At 42.4% G+C, this 22025-nt stretch overlaps 1 protein-coding gene across 1 annotated transcript in view; it reads right to left on the bottom strand.

The window, feature by feature from the left end:
• Positions 1 to 304: 304 nt before the first annotated feature.
• Positions 305 to 22025, bottom strand: part of LOC122559441 — a 99059-nt gene continuing 77338 nt past the window's right edge. The window contains exons 12-19 of the mRNA XM_043708891.1: positions 15586 to 15699; positions 14551 to 14661; positions 11337 to 11513; positions 10288 to 10441; positions 9116 to 9240; positions 7585 to 7718; positions 3878 to 4153; positions 305 to 3437 (exon numbers count right to left, since the gene is read on the bottom strand). Coding sequence (XP_043564826.1) covers positions 3427 to 3437; positions 3878 to 4153; positions 7585 to 7718; positions 9116 to 9240; positions 10288 to 10441; positions 11337 to 11513; positions 14551 to 14661; positions 15586 to 15699 — 1102 coding nt within the window. The 3' untranslated portion in view covers positions 305 to 3426. The remainder of the gene's footprint in view (positions 3438 to 3877; positions 4154 to 7584; positions 7719 to 9115; positions 9241 to 10287; positions 10442 to 11336; positions 11514 to 14550; positions 14662 to 15585; positions 15700 to 22025) is intronic.

The raw sequence follows: 22025 nt of genomic DNA on the forward strand, positions 1-22025 counted from the left end.
CTCCATCTACCACCCCCTGAGAAAAGGAACCGGAAGTGACTTCACCACAGTAAATGACATCATCAACCCAAAGGAACCCCAAACATATAAATAAAAAGCAGGAATTTTCAGCATTGCCTCGCATGAGGTCCACTGAAGATATTACCTAGTAAGGTATCAAAACATCTGGAAATGAACCTTTCTGCTTAGCGAGCAAACCTACACCCACTAGCATTTGTTGTCCATCTAAACTACCCTTGGGTGACCTATTGCAGTCCATCTAAGTTTTTGATCAGCACCAGTGAAGGAATGGTGATATATTTCCAGGTCAGGATGGTGTGTGACTTCCAGAGGAACCTGCTGGGGGTGTCCCCAAGCATCTGCCAACCCTTCTCAGGGGAGAAAGAATAGGTGTAGGGATTGGCTGTTGAAGAAGCCTAACAAGACGCTTCAGCCTAAACATTAATGTCATCGACTGCAATTATGTAATATCCTCTCTGAACCTATTTCACGCATGGAACCTATTTCACGCATCGACATTCTGGTCGATACTGACACTCGACTGAGCTCCAAGTTTTTTTTTAGATATTTTAATATTTTATCCCTGATTTTAACCCAATTTTCCCAGTGGCAAGGTGTTTGGGCTTGAGTTGGACATCCAACAAATGGATTCAGACTCCACTGACCTGATTTGGATTAAATGGTGTTTGCCACTCATGAAGTTCAAATTGAGACCATTTTTTGCAAACTATTTGAAATCAAACCTTTGTGGAGCTGTATGGAAGTAACTTGAATAAGTAAGGGGAGTCTAATTTATTCACCTTCACCTGAATAGGATTAAAACACAGCACTCAATGCTGTCTAAGTTTTACAAATAAATAGTCATGGAGAAAATTTGTTTAATGTACAAAGTAAATGTAATCAATTTTTGCAGAAATTTACACAGAGGCTATTCACCCCATTGTGCCTACATCAATACTAGTCCTTCAGTGGAATGTATGTACTGTAACATTCCCATTTGCCTGTAACTTCATATTCTTGCTTTCCAAATATTTATTTAATTATTTCTTTCATAATGTTGGAGTCTCTTTAATAGCTCAGCAAAGCATTCTATGTCTTGTAATAACTAATACATGGGTGCTGAATCCTTAACTTTGGGTTCTAGAATACACTAGCACCACAGAGTATACATGGCACAAATAATATTTAAATTCAAATCTTTATTTATGTGCATCTATGAAGCAAATACTACATCAGCCATGAAACCCAAACCCACTGAGTCAGCAGGACTGAACCTGGGCTTTTCAGTAGCAAATTGTCAATGGTTTGAGTGAGGGACTGGGTAGAAGAAAATGGGGAGCAGACAGGAGGGTGAGAAAGCATCTGTGAGAAGTAGGGGATAGGAAAGAGAAGAGGCAGGGGAGAAGAGGTGTTGAGAGAGGGTGGAAGGGGAGAGATGAGTGGAGGGAGAAAGGGGTTGGTACCTGGTGTGATGTTGCCTGATACCCTGCACAAGTCTAAAGCAAAAAGTCACGAAAATCCCCCTGAAACCTCCGGAGATAATATTGAAGAGAATCACATACATTCTAGAGTTAAATATTTTCCCAGATCTGCGCGCATGGAATAGTGCTGTTTCTGGTGACCTACAGATCTGCTTAGGCAGATGGAAATCTGCCTGTCCGAGTGTCAGCAACTTTATTTTTCTGTTGTGTCAATTGGTTCCATTTACACGAAGGTCAGTTTTAAAATAAAAAATACCTTCAGTGCTTGTGGGTATCCTGCGAAGGCCAACAACTGTCGCCCATTCGTTGTTGCTCTGAGAAGATGGTAGTGAGCTGCCTCCTTCAATCACTGCAATCTAATGTGGCAGAGAGAGGGACCAACATGCATCCAGGAGGGAGTTGCATGTTTTTGACCCAGAGACCGTGAAGGAATAGTGATTGTGTTACAAGGCAGGATGGAATGGCTTGGAGGGGAACTTGCAAATGGTGATTTTTTTTGCCTCTGTCCTTCAAGGTGGTTGAAATCATGTGCTTTGGAAGGCCAGTTAGCTAAATTGAGGCTCTCGGAATAGTGCTTGCATTTTAAAAACAAACTTGGCTTCAGGACAGAGAGGTTGTGGTAAATGCTTATTTTTCAGACTGGAGAATGGTGCAATGCTGGCCTTATACTTCTAGATGATAGATGTTGCAGGTTTGGAATGCACTGTTAAATGAACATTAACTTGTTACCGCTCTGAATCTTATAAATGGTATTTCTACAATGCTGCCACTGTGTCCTGGTAGTGGATGGATGTAATATTGAAGTTGGTAGTTGGGATGCTAATGAAGTGGATTGCTTTCATCTGGATGGTGTCAAGTTTCTTGAGTGTTGTTGGAGCTGCACTCATCCAGGCAAGAGGGGAGTTATCCATCAAACTTTTCACTTCAGCATTGTAGTTAGTGAACAGAATTTGGGGAATCAGGGCATGAGTTACTCTGTGCAGGACTCATAGCCTCCGAATAAAGACCAAAAGAACTGCGGTAGAAGAAAGCAAACAAAAACAGCAATTACAGGTCCAGCAACATCTGCAGACAGAACTCCGTTATCATTTCAGGTCCAGAGACCCTTCCTCAGAACTGATGACAGCTAGGAAACTTCCCTGCTGAGCATTTCTGGCAATTTCTGTCATTTCACCCAAAATAACTTTATTCTGTGCAACTGGAGAGATGGTGGTTTAGTGCTAACATCACTGGATGTAATGTGGAATCAAGGTAAGAAAGTGGAGATGAGGATTATCTGATCAGTCATAGTCTTATGGAATGGTGATGCAGAGTTGGTGGGCTGACTGGCCTACTTCTGCTCCTGTCTTATGATATGGGGAGTGAGATAAAGGTATCAAGGGTATGGGGATATTGGAGTAAGATTAGGTAGGCTTATGGGGGTGTGACGAGGGAGGAGTGAGGTCAGGAGTGAATGGGTTATGGGAGTATTGGGGTAAGAAGGAAGTACAAGAGGGTGGAGTATGGAAAATGAACAGTAAGGGGGTATTGAAGTAAGCAAAGTGTCAAATGTGGGATATGAGGCTATGGGGAAAGGGATGGGGAGTGGCACATGAGGTAGGGAGTGTGGGGGAATAGGGTATAAAAGTGCATATGTGGGACTGTTTAGACACCCTAGTTTTGAAAAACATGAAAAATAAGCTAACAGCTACTGCATTTAAAAATGAATGCTTTGATTTTACAAGAACATGCACTTGACACATTGACTTTGAACATTTAACACAGTGTCTATAAGCCGCGAGTCATGTTTCCACTGTTTCCTGGTCTGCTGTATTGTTGAGTGAATGGATTATGTTGCCACGATGGTTCCCATACTGGCTCTGAGTGATTCATTTCCTAATCTTGTTTCCCGATCTCTCCATTGCACTAACACTGTGCTCTGACATAATATTGGCATGACTTACCATTAGACCACTGCTGTAATCATAATTGGAAAAAAAATTAACACTGCATACTTTGGGATCTAGATTTTACTTTTCATTATTTTAGTTAAAGTATCAGCCATGACTCGGTGGATATGATGATTCTAAGATGGATTCACAGAAGTAATATTAACTAAGATTTGAAGCACAGGGAGAAGATATTAAAACTGATCTTGGTGATAGGTTTAAGGAGAATCTTCAAGAAACAATGAAAAGTTAAGAATCTTAGTAACGGCTTTCCAGAGGGAACCGCAAACCTGAACACTAAGAATGGAGCCATTAAAATTAGGGTTGTGCAGAAGTGGAGCAACTTCGTGACTGCAGAGGGGGTTGGCGCTGGAGCTGACTTCTGAGATGGCCAGGGGTGAGATCATAAGGTCTTTGAAATGCACACTAAAATGGAAAGCTGAAAAATTGGTATTTCTAACTATTTACCTTTCTCCTTTTTGGTGTAGGATTTCATAAATGGAATGTAATGGAACTCTGCATTCTTATCCAAATCGTAAGCTGCCAGCAATTTATCAACCTCTGCAGGCAGCAGGCTCCACTTCAGAGTCATACACAGTGCCTGAATGTCTCTGAAAGGCACTCTCCCAGTACCATGTGGATCTCGTGCCTTAAGGACTGACTTTAGGTCATTCCAATGTTTAACAACGTCACGTCGTAATTTCTTCTGGATGTGGGCGACCGGGTTTTTCTGCCCGTCCTTTTCTATGTGGGATAGATCAGAATACAGGATCAGAGACAGAAATAGAAAACACACGTCCAACTTTGATGGCTTGATAAACTTATCTTAAAAACCTGAAACCAGAGTTTATTCTTGGGAAAGAGGGGGAAAGAATAACAGCTCACAGCAACCCTGCAGATAGAGGCCATTTGGCCTATCGAGTCTGCACTGACCCCCTCCAAAGAGGATTTAATTCCGCCATTCCCAGAAACTGTTAAATATGATTAAAGGTATAGACAGTTAATGCTGGAAATGGAAATACAGAGACAGTGTGAGGGGAGCAGTGGGTAAGTTCTGGGGTGGGAAGATGTGGGGCAATGCTAGGAGTGGGGGTGAGGAACTGTGATGGGGGGAGGTGTTGTGGGTTTATACTAGGAGGAGCGGTGGGTAGGTGTGGCTGGGGCAGGAGTGTGGGCTGGATCTGAGTGATGAGAGTGGAGGTTAGGAAGGTGTGAGCTGCTGCTGATTAGGAGTGGGGTTTGATGATCCGTAATTGAGATGAAGCCAGTTGGGTGTTGAAACCTCTGGGGTTCAACTGCCTTTCTTACCACATTCCTGGTCCAAACCTCCCTTATCCTTAGCTATTTCAATGTCATCAATTATACCAGTCTGATGAAAGGTTAATTTGCTTTCTCTCTTGGCACTTGCTTCCATGATTTGCTGAGTATTTTCAGCATTTTCTGTTTCTATTTAATTCCTTCTCAAGTCCCATTCTTTCGTTACTAAGCTCATTTTACTATTTCATCACCATTCAGTGGTTTAATCATGTCTATCTCCCACTTCATCACTCCCCTCCCCTTGATGTTCTCTGCACTTACTCCAAATCTGGTCCTATCTATCTTTGTCCAGTTCTGACGCAAGATCATCAACTGAAATGTTCATCCTGTTTCTCTCTCCGCTGATACTGCTAGACCTACTGACTATTTCTCACACTTCCTACTTCTGTGTCAGCTCTGGCTAAGAGTGACTCGGTGGTTTACAAAAATGATGAGGTTTTTCCTGGCGGAAGGCAGCTCCTGGCACCCTTTATCCATACTCTGTAATCCAAGGGGCTAGTTTCCAACCCACGTTAGGTTATTGTTTCTGCTGTGAATACAATCTTAAACTGCCTCAGCAAGAAGCTCACACAAGTTGCATTTCATAACAGCGGCTAATCTTTCTTGGGATGCAAAGCTTGCCCTGACAGGACATACTGATTTGAATAGGCCTGTGTTCCATGGTGTTTGGAAGAATGGGATTGGATGCTATGGAAATCAGTCAAATTCTTTTGAGAACTGAGCACAGTTAATGTGGAGAGGATGTCTCCTCTGGTTGAATAAGGTACAATCAGTGGTCATAGGATAAAGGTTCAGCAATTAAGGGCTGGGAGGAGGAGGGATTTCTTCACTCTGCAGATTGTGAAGTGTTGGTATTCTTTACTTGTTTTGGCAGGGTTGGTAGATGCTCAACCATTGAGTATAGCTGAGACAGAGGTCAATAGATGTTTGGATACCTGGAGAATCACAAACCTTTTCAAATGTTGTAATTATACCTCCGCACACCGCTCATTCCATAATTCAAATCACCCTCTGCTTGAAAACGTTGCCCCACAGGCCTTTTTAAAATATTTCCCCTTTCTCCTTAAAACTATGTTCTCTAGTTTTGGTCCCGCCCGCCCGCCCCGGGGAAGAGACCTTGGTTATTCACCCTATCCATGCTTCTCATGATTTTATAAACCCCTTTACGGTCACCCTTCAGCCTCTGACACGCCAGGGGAAAAAAGCCCCAGCCTATAAAGCCTCTCTCTAAAGTTCAAACTCTCCAACCCCAGCAACATTCTTGTGAATCTTCTTTGCATCTTCTCAAGTTTCACAACATCTTTCCCATAGCAGGAAGACCAGAATTGAACGCAGTATTCCAAAAGTAGCCTCACTAATGTCCAATAGAACAGCAACATGAAGCCCAACTCCTATGATCAGTGTTCTGATCAATGAAGGCAAGTGTGCCAAATGCCGCCTTCACCACTCTGTCTACCTGCAACTCCACTTTCAAGGAACACCTGTACCCTTATGTCTCTTTGCTCGGCAACACTGTATACGTCCTGCCCTGATTTTCCCAAACAAAATGCAATACCTCACATTTATCTAAATTAAACTCCATGCGCCATTCCTCAGCCCATTGGCTCATCTGATCAAGGTCCTGTTGTTCTCTGAGATAATCTTCTTCACTGTCCACTACACCACTTATTTTGGTGTCATCTGCAAACTGACTAACCACGCTTCCTATATTCACATTCAAATCGTTGATATAAATGATGAAAAGCAGTGGACCCAGCACTGATCCTTGAGGCATGCTGCTGGTGACAAGCCTCCAGTCTGAGAAGGAACTCTCTACCATTGCACTCTGTCTCCTACCTTCAAACCAATTTTGCATCCAATTGGCTAGCTGCCCTGGATCCCATGTGATCTAGAGTCTAGATTAGAGTGGTGCTGGAAAAGCACAGCAGGTCAGGCAGCATCCGAGGAGCAGGAAAATTGACGTTTCGGGCAAAAGCCCTTCATCAGGAATAGAGGCAGGGTACCTGCAGAGTATCTCTCCACTCTGCAGGCACCCTGCCTCTATTCCTGATGAAGGGCTTTTGCCCAAAATGTCGATTTTCCTGTTCCTCGGATGCTGCCTGACCTGCTGTGCTTTTCCAGCACCGCTCTAATCTAGACTCTGGTTTCCAGCATCTGCAGTCCTTGTTTTTATCTTTCCCATATGATCTAACCTTAATAAACAGTCTATTATCAGAACCTTGTCAAATCTTTTCTGAAGTCTGTATAGACAACATCTACGGCTCTACCTTCATCAATCTTCTTTGTCACCTCTTCAAAAAACTCAATCAAGTTAATGAGACACGAATACCCATGCACAATGCCATATTGACTATCCCTAATAAGTCCTTGCCTTTCCAAATGCGTGTAATTCCCTGTCCCTCAGAATCCCCTCCAACAACCTACCCACCACTGACGTAAGGCTCACCAGTCTATAGTTCTCTGGCTTTTCCTAACAGCCTTTCTTAAACAATGGCACCACATTAGCCAAGCTCCAGTCTTCCGACACCTCACCTGTGGCTATCAATGATACAAATATCTCAGCAAGGGCAATCTCTTCCCTAGCACCTGGATGGGTATATAAATAGGAAGGGTTTAGAGGGATATGGGACTAAGTCAGATTGGAATGTCTGGTCAATACAGATAAGTTGGACCAAAGGATCTGTTCCCATGCTGTGTGACCCTATGTAACAGGGACACGATGGGAAGGTGCAGCTGAAGTAGATATATTTAGGCATAATATCAATGGTGGAGCAGGCACAAGGGGCTGAATGGCCTACTCCTGTTCCTAATTCTTATCTTCAATTTAAATTATCAGAAAAGTACAAAGTTTCACCAACCTGAGTCCTTCACCTTTTTCATTCTGCTGAAATGCCGAAGGAATTTTCTCAATGAAATAGCTTCTGCTGGGTAACTGATTGGCAAGCTGTACCATAGCTTTTCCAGTTCCATGGGGAGAAGGATTACTTTCATTCTAAAGAGAAGGTTCCAATCAACAGTAGCAACAGAAAGATGTATAATGGACACAGCGTGCGACAACACAATATTGAATTCCCTTTTTAAACCTTGCTGCCACTCCCTCTTCCTTTGAGATGCTCCTTCAAACCTCCCTTTCTCCTGCCCTCAGTGTAATGAGCTTGGAAGATCCATCAGCTTTGAACCTCTGGTCCCCAAAGCTCTCCACCATGGGGTGTGGGGGATTTCCAAACCTCATTTCTGGATCTGCTTTCACTCAATGATAGAGATTGGCCACTACACTACGATTGATCAATAGCTTCATTGTTGTTTTATCAGTGTAGGAGAAGATGAAGGAGATGCACCTTGGGCTTTCTTGCCTGGCAGGTTGCCCAGTCTGCACCCTCTGTGTGACTCCAGCTGCATGATAATGTGGTTGCCACCTAACTACCTTTTAAACCCATTCAGTTTTATCAAACACACACAAGATGAGAGCCTGCCACTTCTTTCACAAGGCAACAAATATACAGCCTTGCCAACAATACTTATATCCCAACAGTGAATAATTGTAAAAGAATGATTCCAATGTGTTTAGAAAAGAGGGATGGACAGAGGCTAGGGGAAATAGTTGAAATGAGAAACCAAGAATTATGGGATCTTTCGGTGAGGGTGAAATTGGGGTGAGACACAAAGTGAATTTGATAGCTTCTGTCTTGCCTCTGTTTAACTAGAGGCTCATCTGTGAGACAACAGAGTGGCTGGCAGAGTTTGATTTGAGAGAAGAGGTAATGTTTGAGTCTCTGATATCGATTGTGATGCTGGTCCCATGTCACATTCTCATTAGAAAGCAGTTAATGTATTTTTTGACTCAGTTTTAGCAAACAGCAAATTATACCTCTCCCTATAATGACATTTCCCAATTGGAATATGTTGTATGTTTTACATCTGAGAGCTAAGCAGAGATGACTCTTTCTTTGTGTGTATCTCTTTTTTTACAATGCTTTAAATATCTAATCCACACTTCAGCTCTTGGCTTCTAACTGTTTGTGCAGTTTGTTGACTTTTCTTTGAGTTCACACCCAGAGTTAACCCATCAGTCACAGTGAGCATCAATTTTTAAAAAGACTCACATCAAGAAACCTGACTGACTGAACACTAGAGTGTAGACTGAATTAGATATGGCTATCAGCAGATCTGGCAGCATTTGTGGCAAGAGAGCTCTGTTTCTGTCTCCACTCAAGCTGCAAGATTTCTGCAGCACTCTCTATTTTTTTATTTCGGATTTTCAACATTTGCGGTATTTTGCAGTTATTAGACAGCTCCTCACCAAATACCACCTTGTAAACAAATTCCAAACGTTCTCAAAGGTAACTACTGGGAATAGCGAAGAGCTGATGTTGTGTTTGGTAATCTTACCTCAGCAATATGTCATCCAGCTTCTCCTTATCTGCTCCACACTCATCATTGATGCACACGCTTATGAAAGTCTGACAAAAGTAGCGAAAGTTTCTTTCCAGGAGGCCCCAGATTAATGCTCGCAACTGCAAGATTTGGAATAGGGACACACTATCAGGAGAGGACAAACACTTCCTCAGGCTTTATCCAGCTAGTATATTTGATTGATTTGTCTTGATTTATTGTTGTCACATGTACCTAAGTGCAGTGAAAAGTTTTGTATTGTGAGCAGTACAGGCAGATTATAGCATATAAGATCACAGATCATAGCATGTTTAGATAGAATGGGGCATACAAGGTGCACAGGAGGTGCACAAAAGCAAAATCAGTATTAGGTTTAAACTTAGAGAGGTGTAGAGTCATAGAGCAGATCCTTCAGTCCAACTAGTCCATGCCAACCATATTCCCAAACTAAACTATATCCCTCCAAACCGTTCTGATTCATGTACATACCCAAATGTCTTTTAAATGTTTGTGATATCACAATCACATTTACAGACTTGGATCAACAGGATGCATTTATGTAGCGACTTTAACATTGTCCCAATGCAAAACTTGACAAGCTCATGAGGGGGAAGGGAAGAGAGAATTCTGATATTAGATTTAGATTCCCCAAAGATGGGAGGAAGCTCAAGTGGAGCATGAATGCTAGCACAGACTGGTTGGGCCAAATGGCCTCCCCTGTGCTGTATTTCATTTGTAATCCTTTGTGAAAAAAACTGAATTAAGAAAGAGAGAAAAAAACGAGAAAGAAAGAGTCAACAAACAAATAAAGAATAAAAAGATTCTGAGGACAACTTACTACAGGAACAAGCCTCCAAACTTTGGACAGTTGCCTTTCTCGGCTGGGTAAGGTTGACTAGTGTTGCAAGAATAGAAATTGTTCCATTAAAAGGGTTTTTATGCTGTTAAATACCAACCTTAACAATTCTGTGGTGAGTTTAACAGGCAATTATATGTGAAGGTTAACAGTGGAGCAGTAGAAATCTGTCAGTAACCTGTGATAATTCACAATTTACAAGGGATCTCTTCCCTCATCGCTGGTTGATATATGCAGCATATACCTTTAACCTCAATGTCACTTTCCCAACAAATTCTAAGATTAACTTAAAATTTGCGGTGATCCAGTTTACCTCTTGAAGAGAGCGTGGCTTCTGTGCATTGCTGTATCTCGCCCAGTCACTCCCGAACCTGTCCAAGTAACGGATTCTATCTATTCGGAAATTCTTATCATTCAAGAGAAGGGAATACTGGCTTACTTCCTGCTTCAGCTCCCCTGTGCTGGGTCTACATTACAAACAAGGAAAATAACAAGAAGAAGGAATCAATCTAGGGCTGGCTGTATGAATCGGAGCTCCTTGTACAATCACAGAATTGTTCCAGCTCAGAAGGAGGCCATTCAGTCCATCTAATTCATTAAGTGGAAAATTAAACTGTGACTCCAATGTGTTAATTTTCAATGAAAGCTGCACCACACAACATAAGAACTGCCAAAGTAATTTCAAAACAATTAACCAGAAAATATATTGAATATTCTTTTATTTGTAAGCAAGAAATCCAAATTTGTCTACCACAGATCTGTATTTATAACACCATAAGTTGTAAAAGCAGCAGTTACCTATTTGACCCTTTGAATCTGCTCCACAATTCAATGAGATGATAGCAGATCTGATGATTTGCCTTTTCCTCATTACCCTTGATGCTCTTACTGATTAGTCTGGTCACAACAAGATGGACATCACTCCCAACAATCACTGATACTTTTCAAAATATCAGACTTCCTGGTACTGCTAACAACATAGTGGTTAGCACTGCTGCCTCACAGCGCCAGGGACCCGGGTCCAATTCCAGCCTCGGGTAACTGTCTGTGTGGAGTTTGTACATTCTCCCCGTGACTGTGTGGATTTCCTCCGGGTGCTCCGGTTTCCTCCCACAGTCCAAAGATGTGCAGGTTAGGTGAGTTGGCCATGCTAAATTGCCCGTAATGTTAGGTGCATTAATCAGGGGTAAATGTAAGGGAATGGGTCTGGGTGGGTTGCACTTCGGAGTGTTGGTGTGGACTTGTTGGGCCAAAGAGCCTGTTTCCACACTGTAGGGAATCTAATCTAAAAAATATAGAATGAGCAAAGGTGTTGCATTTACTTCACTCAGAAACTGTACATGTCTCAGATATTAAACTCACCGGTTTTGAAAGAGGCCCAGGAACTTTGAGTAGGATACCAACATGTTTCCTGGGTCACCGATTTTCCCCACAATGTTATCAAGTTGATTTGCTGAGACCTGGATCTGAAAATTCTTCTCAATGATTTCCTTAAATGCTTGAATGTTAACTGCCTCTTGCGTGCAACCCTTGACTTTTCTATTGGGTCAAAAAATTAGACAAAACAATATATATGAAAGATTATTAGGATGGATGCACACCCATGTAGATGGTGTTACCGTGGGAACCCCGCGCTTGTGAATATTTTCATTGGTTGTCATGAGAAGTGTGTCTTTGATGGAATGATCACTAACCTCTGAACACTTATATGTCCGAGAAGTAGATGACACATTTGCAACATTAGCATCTGTAGCTGCATCGAAGAATTTTTTTACCTAGCGTAATGAATTCCATCAAAACTACCAGTGAAATGAAGCAATCAAATAGGCTCATTCTTCAATGTGAAACAAAATCAGAAATTGCTGGAAAAGCTCAGCAGTTCAGGCAGCATCTGTGGAGACAAATCAGAGTTAGCGTTTCAGGTCCAGAGACCCTCCTTCATTGGACCTGAAGTGTTAACTCCGATTTCTGCCAGACCTGCTGAGCTTTTCCGGCAGTTTATGATGTTGTTTAAGATTTCCAGCATCTGCAGTTATTTTGGTTTTTTTGTCATTCCTCAATGTATTAGTTGGAAAATCTCTGCAACTATTTACTGAAAGCCTATTTTCCTGGTCACTTTCCATGTTGGGACTCTGACAGCACAGCTGCTACAGGTTTAGTTGCACTAGCAACTCGTGAATAGGGCCCTAAGCCTCTGCTTTTGCTGAAACAGGGCATATCAATCCCATCATTCAGGAGCCTGTTTTATGTAGGTAAAAGAAATTTGCACTCACAATGAACCTTTCTCATGGCAGAAAAAGCATCATGGAGACTGCCAATCGTTGCTGCATCCCCATGGCAACAACCTGACAAATCAGAATCTACTTGCTTGGTCTGAAAATGAAGAGTGACAGTTAACTGTTCTCAATGTACCTCCATGTCAATGAGCACCCTCTTTCCATGTTGTGTAGATTGGCATCCTTTTTCAAATCTGTTTCCTGTATCCTAGCAAGACAAAAAGCCTTGACAACGTGTCTCCTATCAGCAACATTTAAAGGTATATGAGCAAGGAGAAGGCATTTCTAGTCTCGTTCTCCACTCTATTATATTTTGTATGTTGGCATGTTCATATTAGATCATAGCAAATCTATATTCTATCTTGGTTGCATCGCACTTAACATCCTTACCTAACCAGAATCCATCAATCTCAATTTTTAAAGTTCATATTGATCTTCAGTTTCAACTGCACTTTTTTTTAGGGAGATTCATGGTTTCAGATTTCTGCTACTCTTTGTGTGATGAAGTGCTTCCTCACGTCATCCTGAACTAATTTTAAGATTATTCCTCCATCATTTTGGATTCCCTCCACCACAGGAACAGATTCCTCTTTATCAATGCTGTCAAATCCTCCATTGCCATAGCGAATCAGACTGCAAATTGGAGGAACAATACCTCATCTTCTGCCTGGGCAGCCTACAGCTCAGAGGAATCTACAATGATTTCTCCAATTTCAAATAACCTCCCTTCCCATCCCCCGACTCCATTTCCAGCCCTTCCCCCTCCCTTCCAATCCTCTGACTGACCCTTCAATCCAGCTACCAAATGGATTCATTCCTTTCATCAACCAACTAGGTCATACCCTCTACCTGTGCTCACCTATCCCTACCTCACTACTCCACTCTCCGCACCCAAACTGCTCCACCACCACCCCTCCCCTGACACCATCCCATGTCCTGAAGAAGGGTTACACTCCAAAAGGTTGACTTCTCCAACTCCTGATGCTGCCCGGTTTGCTGTGTTCTTCCAGCCTCCTGCTTGTCTACATCAAATCCTTTAATCATTTAAAATATCTGAATTGGATCCCTGTTTAATTACATGCTTTTATATGGAATACGGGCCTAGTCCAGAACTGCTGAAGCTTTTCATGTTGGATTCATTCACCACAACCCAAACCAACCCAACTGTGGTATAAACTGTTGTGACCATCTGAAATTTGGCAATTTTAAAAAAGAATTCTTGCGTGAGGGTCATTGTTACCCATCCCTAATCAACCTTGAAATGACTGGCTCTCTAGACCATGTTTGGATTAGATTCCCTACAGTGTGGAAACAGGCCCTTTGGCCCAACAAGTCCACACTGACCCTCCAAAGAGTAACCCACCCAGACCCATTTTCCTCTAACTAATGTACCTAACACTATGGGCAATTTAGCATGGCCAATTCACCTGACCTGCACATCTTTGGAGGGAAACCAGAGCACCTGGAAGAAACCCATGTAGACACAGGGAGAATGTACAAACTCCACACAGACAGTCGCCCCAGGCTGGAATTGAACTTGGGTCCCTGGCGCTGTGAGGCTGCAGTGCTAACCACTCAGCCACTACGCCACCCCAAAATGTTAGAAGGCAATTAAGAGTCAACCATTTTGCTACAGGTACGGAGTCAAAGACCAGACCAGCTAAGGATGGCAGATTTCATTCCCTGAACTCATATTGGTGAATCAGATGGATTTTTAAAATGACTTTTGTTACATGGTGACCATCAAACTAGCTTTGTTTCTAAGTTTTCATTACAATGAAATTTCATCATCTACCATTGTGGGATGTGAACCCATGATCTCAGAGCATTAGCCTAGAACTCTGGCGTACCAGGTCACTAACATTTCTGCTACACCACTACCAGCCTCTTGACTTAACTATGGCATCATCTTTCAGAAAAGGGTCAGATTTGACTTGCTTTGCAGTTGCCCCACAAACACTACATTATTCGCACATTATAAATTCAATCTGAATAAAGGGTTGAATTTGTCTGATAAGTGCAAACCAAAAGGTGTTAGCAACGTAACTTTTTTATTTTAACAATATTCAAGTATAGTTTATACACCACGGGTGAGGATGATAAAATATTCCTTTAATCTCAACTATGTTCTTCATACTAGAACTTTGAGAGGTACTGAACTGGAAGGAAATTCTGTCACAATCCATTGCAAAATCAAACACTCTTCAATCACCCAGTTACAACTTGATCTGATCTTTCCTTCATTCATTAGCAAGGGTGCATGTTTGAGATAAATATATAAAGTATAAGCATGTAGGTACCTGAATGCTGCCAAGAGGTGAAGGTAGAGCCTGTGACACTGGTTCAACAAACAAACCATTGCTTCAGAGGCAGTCAGACTGCCCTTAGCGGCCCTCAAAGCTCCTCCATCACTGAGAAACCAATAAGAGATTGAACAGCAGGTATTAGAGGTGAATTAGTCATTTGCGAAATATAAATGCTTCAAGCTGAAAGCTGTGATAGGGCACAGGGTTAGAGAAGGGAAATAGGATCAGCGTGGAAAGCTCCAAGCCCCCACTGTAAGGTGACACGGCCATTGATTTGAGGCTTGGTTGGACAAACCACATTATTTTTATTCATTTGGGATGCTTGCATCGCTGGCTAAGTCAGCATTTATTGCCCATTCAGAATTAAGGGACAATTACATTGCTGTGGATATGGAGTCACATGTATACCAAACGTTGTAAGGATGGCAGATAGAACGTAGAATGCAGTACAGGCCCTTCGGCCCTCAATGTTGCGCTGAACTGTGAAACCAATCTGAAGCCTATCTAACCTACACCATTCCATGATCATCCACATGTTTATCTAATGACCATTTAAATGCCCTTCAAGTAGGCGAGTCTACTACTGTTGCAGGCAGGGCATTCCATACCCTTCTCTTTCCAAAAGGGTATTAGTGAAGGGAAGAACTTTTTTTATAGACAATCAACAGAGATTACATGGTGGTCATTCTATTAGATTTTAATTTCAGATTTGCCATGAGGGATTGAAACCCACTTGTCCAGGACATCAGCCTGACCCTCTGGACTATGAGTCCAGTGACATTACCATTATGCCACCGCCTAAATAAAAAATATGGCTAAAAGAGCATTTCCACCATCTACATACATCCAGGAGTGTGATGTCTGGATAGGAGCTTCTCTGAAAACATTCAGGATGCTCAACCCCATCCAGAACCAAGCAGCTCCCTCAATCAACATCCCATTCACCTCCTTAAACATTCATATACTGTGCATTGACACAAAGAGTGTCCACCATCTACAAGATCCATGCATTCCCACTGGTTGAGTTACCTGGGACTTAACCTTGGCATCATCTTCTGGAACAGGCTCAGATTTGATCTGCTTTGCAGTTTTCCCACAAATGCTACATAATCCACATACCCATCCTTTCGTCTTAAATTCAATCTGAATAAAGGGTAGAATTACATTTAACAATCAATTATTTCTTACACAATGATTCAATCAGAGAAAAAAGAAATTGTGCATTTGGTATAACATTATTCCACCAGAATAAGTTTAGGATTCTGTAATGTTACATGGCAGAAATAGACTGTTTGGACCCTCATTTTTTTTTTTTTTTTTTAGATTACTTACAGTGTGGAAACAGGCCCTTCGGCCCATAACATTATTCCACCAGAATAAGTTTAGGATTCTGTAATGTTACATGGCAGAAATAGACTGTTTGGACCCTCACATTTGAATCAGGACTCATTAGAACTAGCTGTTCCTGAATAGAGGGTTTTTTTTTGCCACGACACAGTCTCATAGAACCTTTCCTGAATCGAGAGAATTTTGGAAAATTAACACTACTAGCTTATTAGCAACCTCTTTTAAGATCCTAGGATGAAGTCCATCTGTAACTCCTGCTTCCCTTGTGATTGTTTTTCATTCAGTTCCTCTTTTACTCCCATCTCTAGATTTGAAGCTGTGAGTGGAATTATTTTTGTATGGTCTGTAATGAAGCAGCAAAATATTTGTTCATTTCATCCATAATTTTCTTATTATCTACTATTATCTTACCATTCTCACTCTCTAGAGGACCCATGCTCACATTACTTAGTTTTCCTTTTTAAGTTGCTGGAGAAACTCTTGCTATCTGCTTCTTTCACATTCCTAGCTAGCTCCCTTCCATAATCTAATTTCTTCCTCCTTATTAACCTTTTAGTCATTCTCTGCATTCTAATCAATCATTTGACTTGCCACTCACGGAACAGTTATGTGATCTTTACCCAATTTTGACGTTTTCCTGAATATCTTTGTTCAATCAGCCTCCCCTTAGAATTATACTTTGCGGTAGGAAGGAATCTATTTATTCAGAGTATTGTTAAATATCCCCTGTAATGTGTCTCATAAATTATAGAATCCCTACAATGCAGAAAGAGACCATTCAGTCCAACAACCCCCTGAAGAGCATCCCACCACCCTCTCCCTGTAACGCTGCATTTCCCAACACTAAACCACCTAGCCTACACATTCCTGGACACTATGGGGCAACTTACCATGGCCAATCGACCTACCCTACCTTTCAACTGTAGGAGGCTAGCCACACAGACAAGGGGAGAATATACAGACTCCACAAGGCTAGAAACAATGTGAGGCAGCAGCACTAACCACTGAGCCATCATGTGTCGCCTATGATCTGTATCCTTGTTTAGTCTGTCAGTTCACCTCAGCTCCCTGAGCTTTCATGCTCACACATGCTTACACTTATTAAAGTTTAAAATGCTGGTCTTAGAACTAATGAAACATTTTGATAACGAGGATTTTAAAATCAAAGTATGACATAACCAGAATCCAATGCTACTGAGGGATTGGAAAAGTTAAATTCAGAATATCACTCCAATTGAATTGCAAGAAATGGCCAGGGCATTGTAGACTTAAAGGAAGCGTTTCTTATACAAAAAGTAAGATTGACGAAGTCGGTTCTTAAATAAAGTAGTGCAGTTGAAAACCTAGGCTGATTCCAACTTGTAGAGTGTGAAGGAAGGTACCACAGGCTTAATGCAGTTTCCTATTTCGGTTTGGTATAATAGATGGATTCACACACATGCAGCATAAATCTTCTTCAGACACATCTTCCTTTGGGAAACAGCCTGAATGATTATAGGAGAGAAATCAGTCAAACCTCTGGGGATACAGAATGAGAGCTATTTGTTTGATGAACTATGAACTTTATTTGATTGGCCAACTCAACTGTGTGAGCTGTGAGTTTTTTCTGCTGCATGACTCTGCTTTCTGGGTCATTGCAAACATTGAGGAGAAGAATTTCATTTCTATCTTGATGGCACTGACTCCTGGTGAAATTTCCACCGCCACCAGCTTCCCAGTGTCCCAGATGAGGGCCTTTGCCACCGTTATGACCTATCAGAATCTCAGCAGAGAAGGCACTCAAAATCAACAGTGGCTCACTCTCTCTGTCAGCCTGATGGTTATGAGCTCAAGTGCTTTTATCAGATCTGAAATACCAGGCGGAATCTAACAGGGCACAAAGGAATCTAACCCACTGTTTTGACAACTGGTCAAAACCACCCCAGTTTCGTGGGGTAGGCTTAAGAGAACCAAATGGCCATCAGACACTTAACTGGCCACCGTTGGGCCTTCTGCAGAATTGAGGACCTGAGGGGTAGAAATCCCACTTACTGAGAACTTTTAGCCAACCAGAGGTCACAGACTCTTCATTACTGTTAGCACCAATGGGACACCAGTGGCAACTGCTGATAATGCACCCAAAATGGCCACAGGATCAATGATGAACCCCAGGCTAAACATGAGTGAGGGTGCGATGCTGGTTGCAAGGTGTTGCATGGAGGAGGGGCAGGCCAAGGGGTTGAAGACAAGGGCTAGAGTGTATCTTTCAACAGCTTCCCCTTCCTAGTCCCTCAATCAGTGTCTGATTCCAAGTCTCCTTCTCTCTCACACAAACACACAGGCTCACAACTCCAGTAGCATGGGCAGTCTTCAGGAAGCATTGGAAAATCATGTGACTCCCATTGAATCGCTGAGTCACAATGGAATTCCAGTGGACTCAGGGATAACTAGTGCCAAATGCCCTGTCAATGAACCTAATTGAGATCCGGTCGCTGTTTCCACCTTCATGTTAATTGAAGTCTGTTTTCCCAACACACGGGAATTCAACATGGATTTTTCCACCCATTGCCCTGGTACCTGCCATTGTGTCTGTTCCCGTGGCTCAATTAAGTTTCAATCATTAGCTCAGCTATCCTGTTCACAAATACCTGCCTGACCTGCACAGTGTTTGCTGGATGTTTGAGCTTTGGGTTGAATAAGTAATCCAAGTTGACAGGCCACATGCAATACTGAGGGAATGCTGCACTGTTAGACATGTTAGTTTTCATGTGAGGAATTAAATTAAGGACCAGTCTGTCCCCTCAATATGCCATGAGTCCTCTTTCAAAGAGCAGCTGAGATTTCTTTCCAGTGTTCGAGTTAATGTCAATGAATTTTTCAGCCTAGGCTTAGCAGTTAGCATTGCTGCCTCGCAGCGCTAGGGACCTGGGTTCAATTCCAGCCTCGGGCAACTGTCTCCCCCGTTTCTGCAAGGGTTTCCTCCCACAGTCCAAAGATGGACAGAGGAGGTGGACTGGCCATGCTATATTGCCCATAGTGTCCAGGTTAGGTGGGTTAGGCATGGGAAAATCCAGGGTTATAGGGAGAGGTTGGGAGGTGGGTCTGGGTGGGATGCTCTTCAGAGGGGTTGGTCTTAACTCGATGGGCTGAATGGCCTCCTTCCACACTGTAGGGATTTTATAATTCCATGAAAGAAGGGGAATGAGAAATCTGGAACATTACCCCCCAAATAGCTAGCGAGGTGAATAGCTGTGACTTGGGAGCAGGAGTAGGGCATTCAGACGTGTTAACCTGCTCCACTATTCAATAACATCATGGTTGCTCTAATTATTCCATATTCCTGGATGTCCTCAACAACCTTTCACCTCCCTTCCCCACACCACCTAGCTTATCAAGAATCTATCCATCTTGTCCTTAAAAATATTCACATTCTCTGCAACCACTATCTTTTGGGAAAGAGAGTTCTAAAGACTCACTACTCCTAATAAGAAAAAAATGTTTCTCATCTCAGTCACGTGACACAACTCCTTTGTTTTAATCAGTGGCCCCTTGTTCTCGATTGTTCCGCAAGATGAAATATTCTCTCCATATTCACCCTGTCAAGGATCTTAGAGGTTGCCATCAAATTACCTTACACCTTTATATGACACAAGCTCAGTCTGTTAAGACAGAGATAAGCCTTAATCTAATTGAATGACAGAATATATGACTCTATAACAGACTTGATGGGCTGAATGATCTCCTCCTGTTTCAATGTTCTTATTATTCCCTCATTCTATAACATTCCTGGTGAATAGCTTATGTTCAAAATGTCGACTCTCCTGCCTGACCAGCTGTGCTTTTCTAGCGCCAGACTCTTCGACTCATTCTACAACACTCAAACACATTACCCAGTCACCTGTGTCACTGTACATTGTGTATCATGGTGATTAGAACAGTGACTAGGGGAATCATGTGTTACGGGGGAAAGGGTAGGGAAGTGGATGTAAGGAATGTTGGATCAGTCATGATCCTACCGAATGGCGGAACAGACTGAAGTTGCTCTTGAGAAGGTGGTGGTGAACTGCCTTTTGAACCATTACGATCCATTTCCTGTAGATACACCCATCATGCTGTGAGCAAGAAAGTTACAGGATTTTGACAGGGCGACAATGAAGGAACGGCGATATATTTCCAAGTCTGGATGGTGACTGGCTTGAGGTGGAAATTGCAGGTTGTGGTGTTCCCATGCATCTGCTCCCTAAGTCCTTCTGAATGCCAGGGGCTTGGAAGATGCTGTGAGGAAAGAACCAGATGCCAGATACTTACACATACTGGGAGGTGAGTTGAGGCTGTGGAGGGAATTGAGTGTGAGAATAAGAGTTGTAAATATGAGGCACTGCCAGACCAGTGAGCCCAGTGGGCAGTGGATGAATGTTACTTGGTGAAAGTTAGATCTGTTCTCATTGATGACTCTGTTTCCTAGCCACTGATTTCATCCTTCTCTTCAGCAAACAGCTAGGGAGACTTTGATGTTGTACTTGACTCTGGGATGTATTTGCAACCACATATTCACACAATATTAAGACCATCCATTTCCACATCCATAACATCATCCACCTCAGCTCCATCACTGCTCAACTACCATTGTAACCCAAATCCATGTCTTCTTTATGCCGAGATTTGACTATTCCAATGTACTGCGGACCAACCTCCTACGTTCTAACCTCCATGACCTTGAGGTCCCCCAGAACTGCTGCCATACCTAAACTCACAAAGTCCCATTCACCCAGCAACCCCTCTGCTTGCTGACTCATACCGGCTCCTGTTTAAATAACACCAAGTTTAAAATTTGCTTCCTTGTTTTTAAATCCTCCCCTGCCTTTGCCCCTCTCTATCTCTGTAATTTCCTCCAGCCCCACAACTCTGAGATTTTCATGCTCAACTAATTCTGACTGCTTTCCAGCCCCAGGCTTATTCAACCACTACCCAGGATCTTGCTTGCAGCTACCTGGCCCATAAAGCCTGGAATTCAGTCCCTGAACCTTTCCATCTCACTGCAGCTTTGTCCTGTTTGAGGATAGCTTGAAGAAGTTAGTACTGTTCTCCTGGGAGAGAAGAAGGCTATAAGGAGAATTTTTTAAAAAAGATGTTTGGGCTTGATAGAGTAAACAGGAAGAAACTGTTTCTGCTCCTAAAAAGGATCAAGAGCCAGAAAGCACAGATTTGAAATAATTTGCAAAAGAAACAAAAGCCAGGTGAGAAGAGCTTTTTCACCCAGTAAGTAGTTAGGGATAGAATGCATAGAGGCATGGTCAATTGAGGCATTCAAGAAGGCCGTGGATAGAAATAATGTGCAAGGTTACAGGGATGAAACAGGAGGTTGACAGTAGATGGCTGTTGCCCGAAACATTGATTCTCCTGCTCCTCTGACCTGCTGTGCTTTTCCAGCACCACACTCTCGACTCTAATCTCCAGTATCTGCAGTCCTCACTTTCGTTTAGCAGATAATGATGCTCATTTGAAGAGGTGAAACATATGAAAGAACTGAAACAAACAAGGTCATTCTTGAAAGATGAAAGACTTAACAAACAATGCAGCTTTTTTCAATTATATCATTTCAGTTGCATCACACGATAATCTTTTGCTATAAATTCTGTGTCATATGATCTTACTCTCCACAACCACCTGTTGAAGGAGCAGTGCTCCGAAAGCTAGTGCTTCCAAATAAACCTGTTGGACTATGATCTAGTGTTGTGTGATTTTTAACTTTGAAGAGGTGGTACAGACATAATGGGCCTAATGGCCTCCTTCTGCACTGTAACAGCCTGTGATTCTGTTTTAAGATGCTCTTTACTCTTTGATCATGCTTTTTGGTTGCCTGCCATAACAATTTCCTCCGTGGCTCAGATTTTGCTTAATGCCACTTAAGTGAATTTTATTAAGTTAAAGGCGTTACGTAATTGCAAATTGGCAGGGATGTTCTGGAGCAGTGGTAGTATCTCTACCTCTGAGCCAGGAGATCTGGGTTCAAGTCCCACCTGCTCCACAGGTGCGGTGACATCTCTAACAAAGTTGCTTAGAAAATATCTATAAATTGCAAATTGGCAGGGATGCAGTGGTAGACTCTCTACCTGTCAGCCGGGAGTCCAGGGTTCAAGTCC

The sequence above is a fragment of the Chiloscyllium plagiosum genome, chromosome 19 (assembly GCF_004010195.1).
Source record: "Chiloscyllium plagiosum isolate BGI_BamShark_2017 chromosome 19, ASM401019v2, whole genome shotgun sequence".
Lineage (NCBI taxonomy): Eukaryota > Metazoa > Chordata > Chondrichthyes > Orectolobiformes > Hemiscylliidae > Chiloscyllium > Chiloscyllium plagiosum.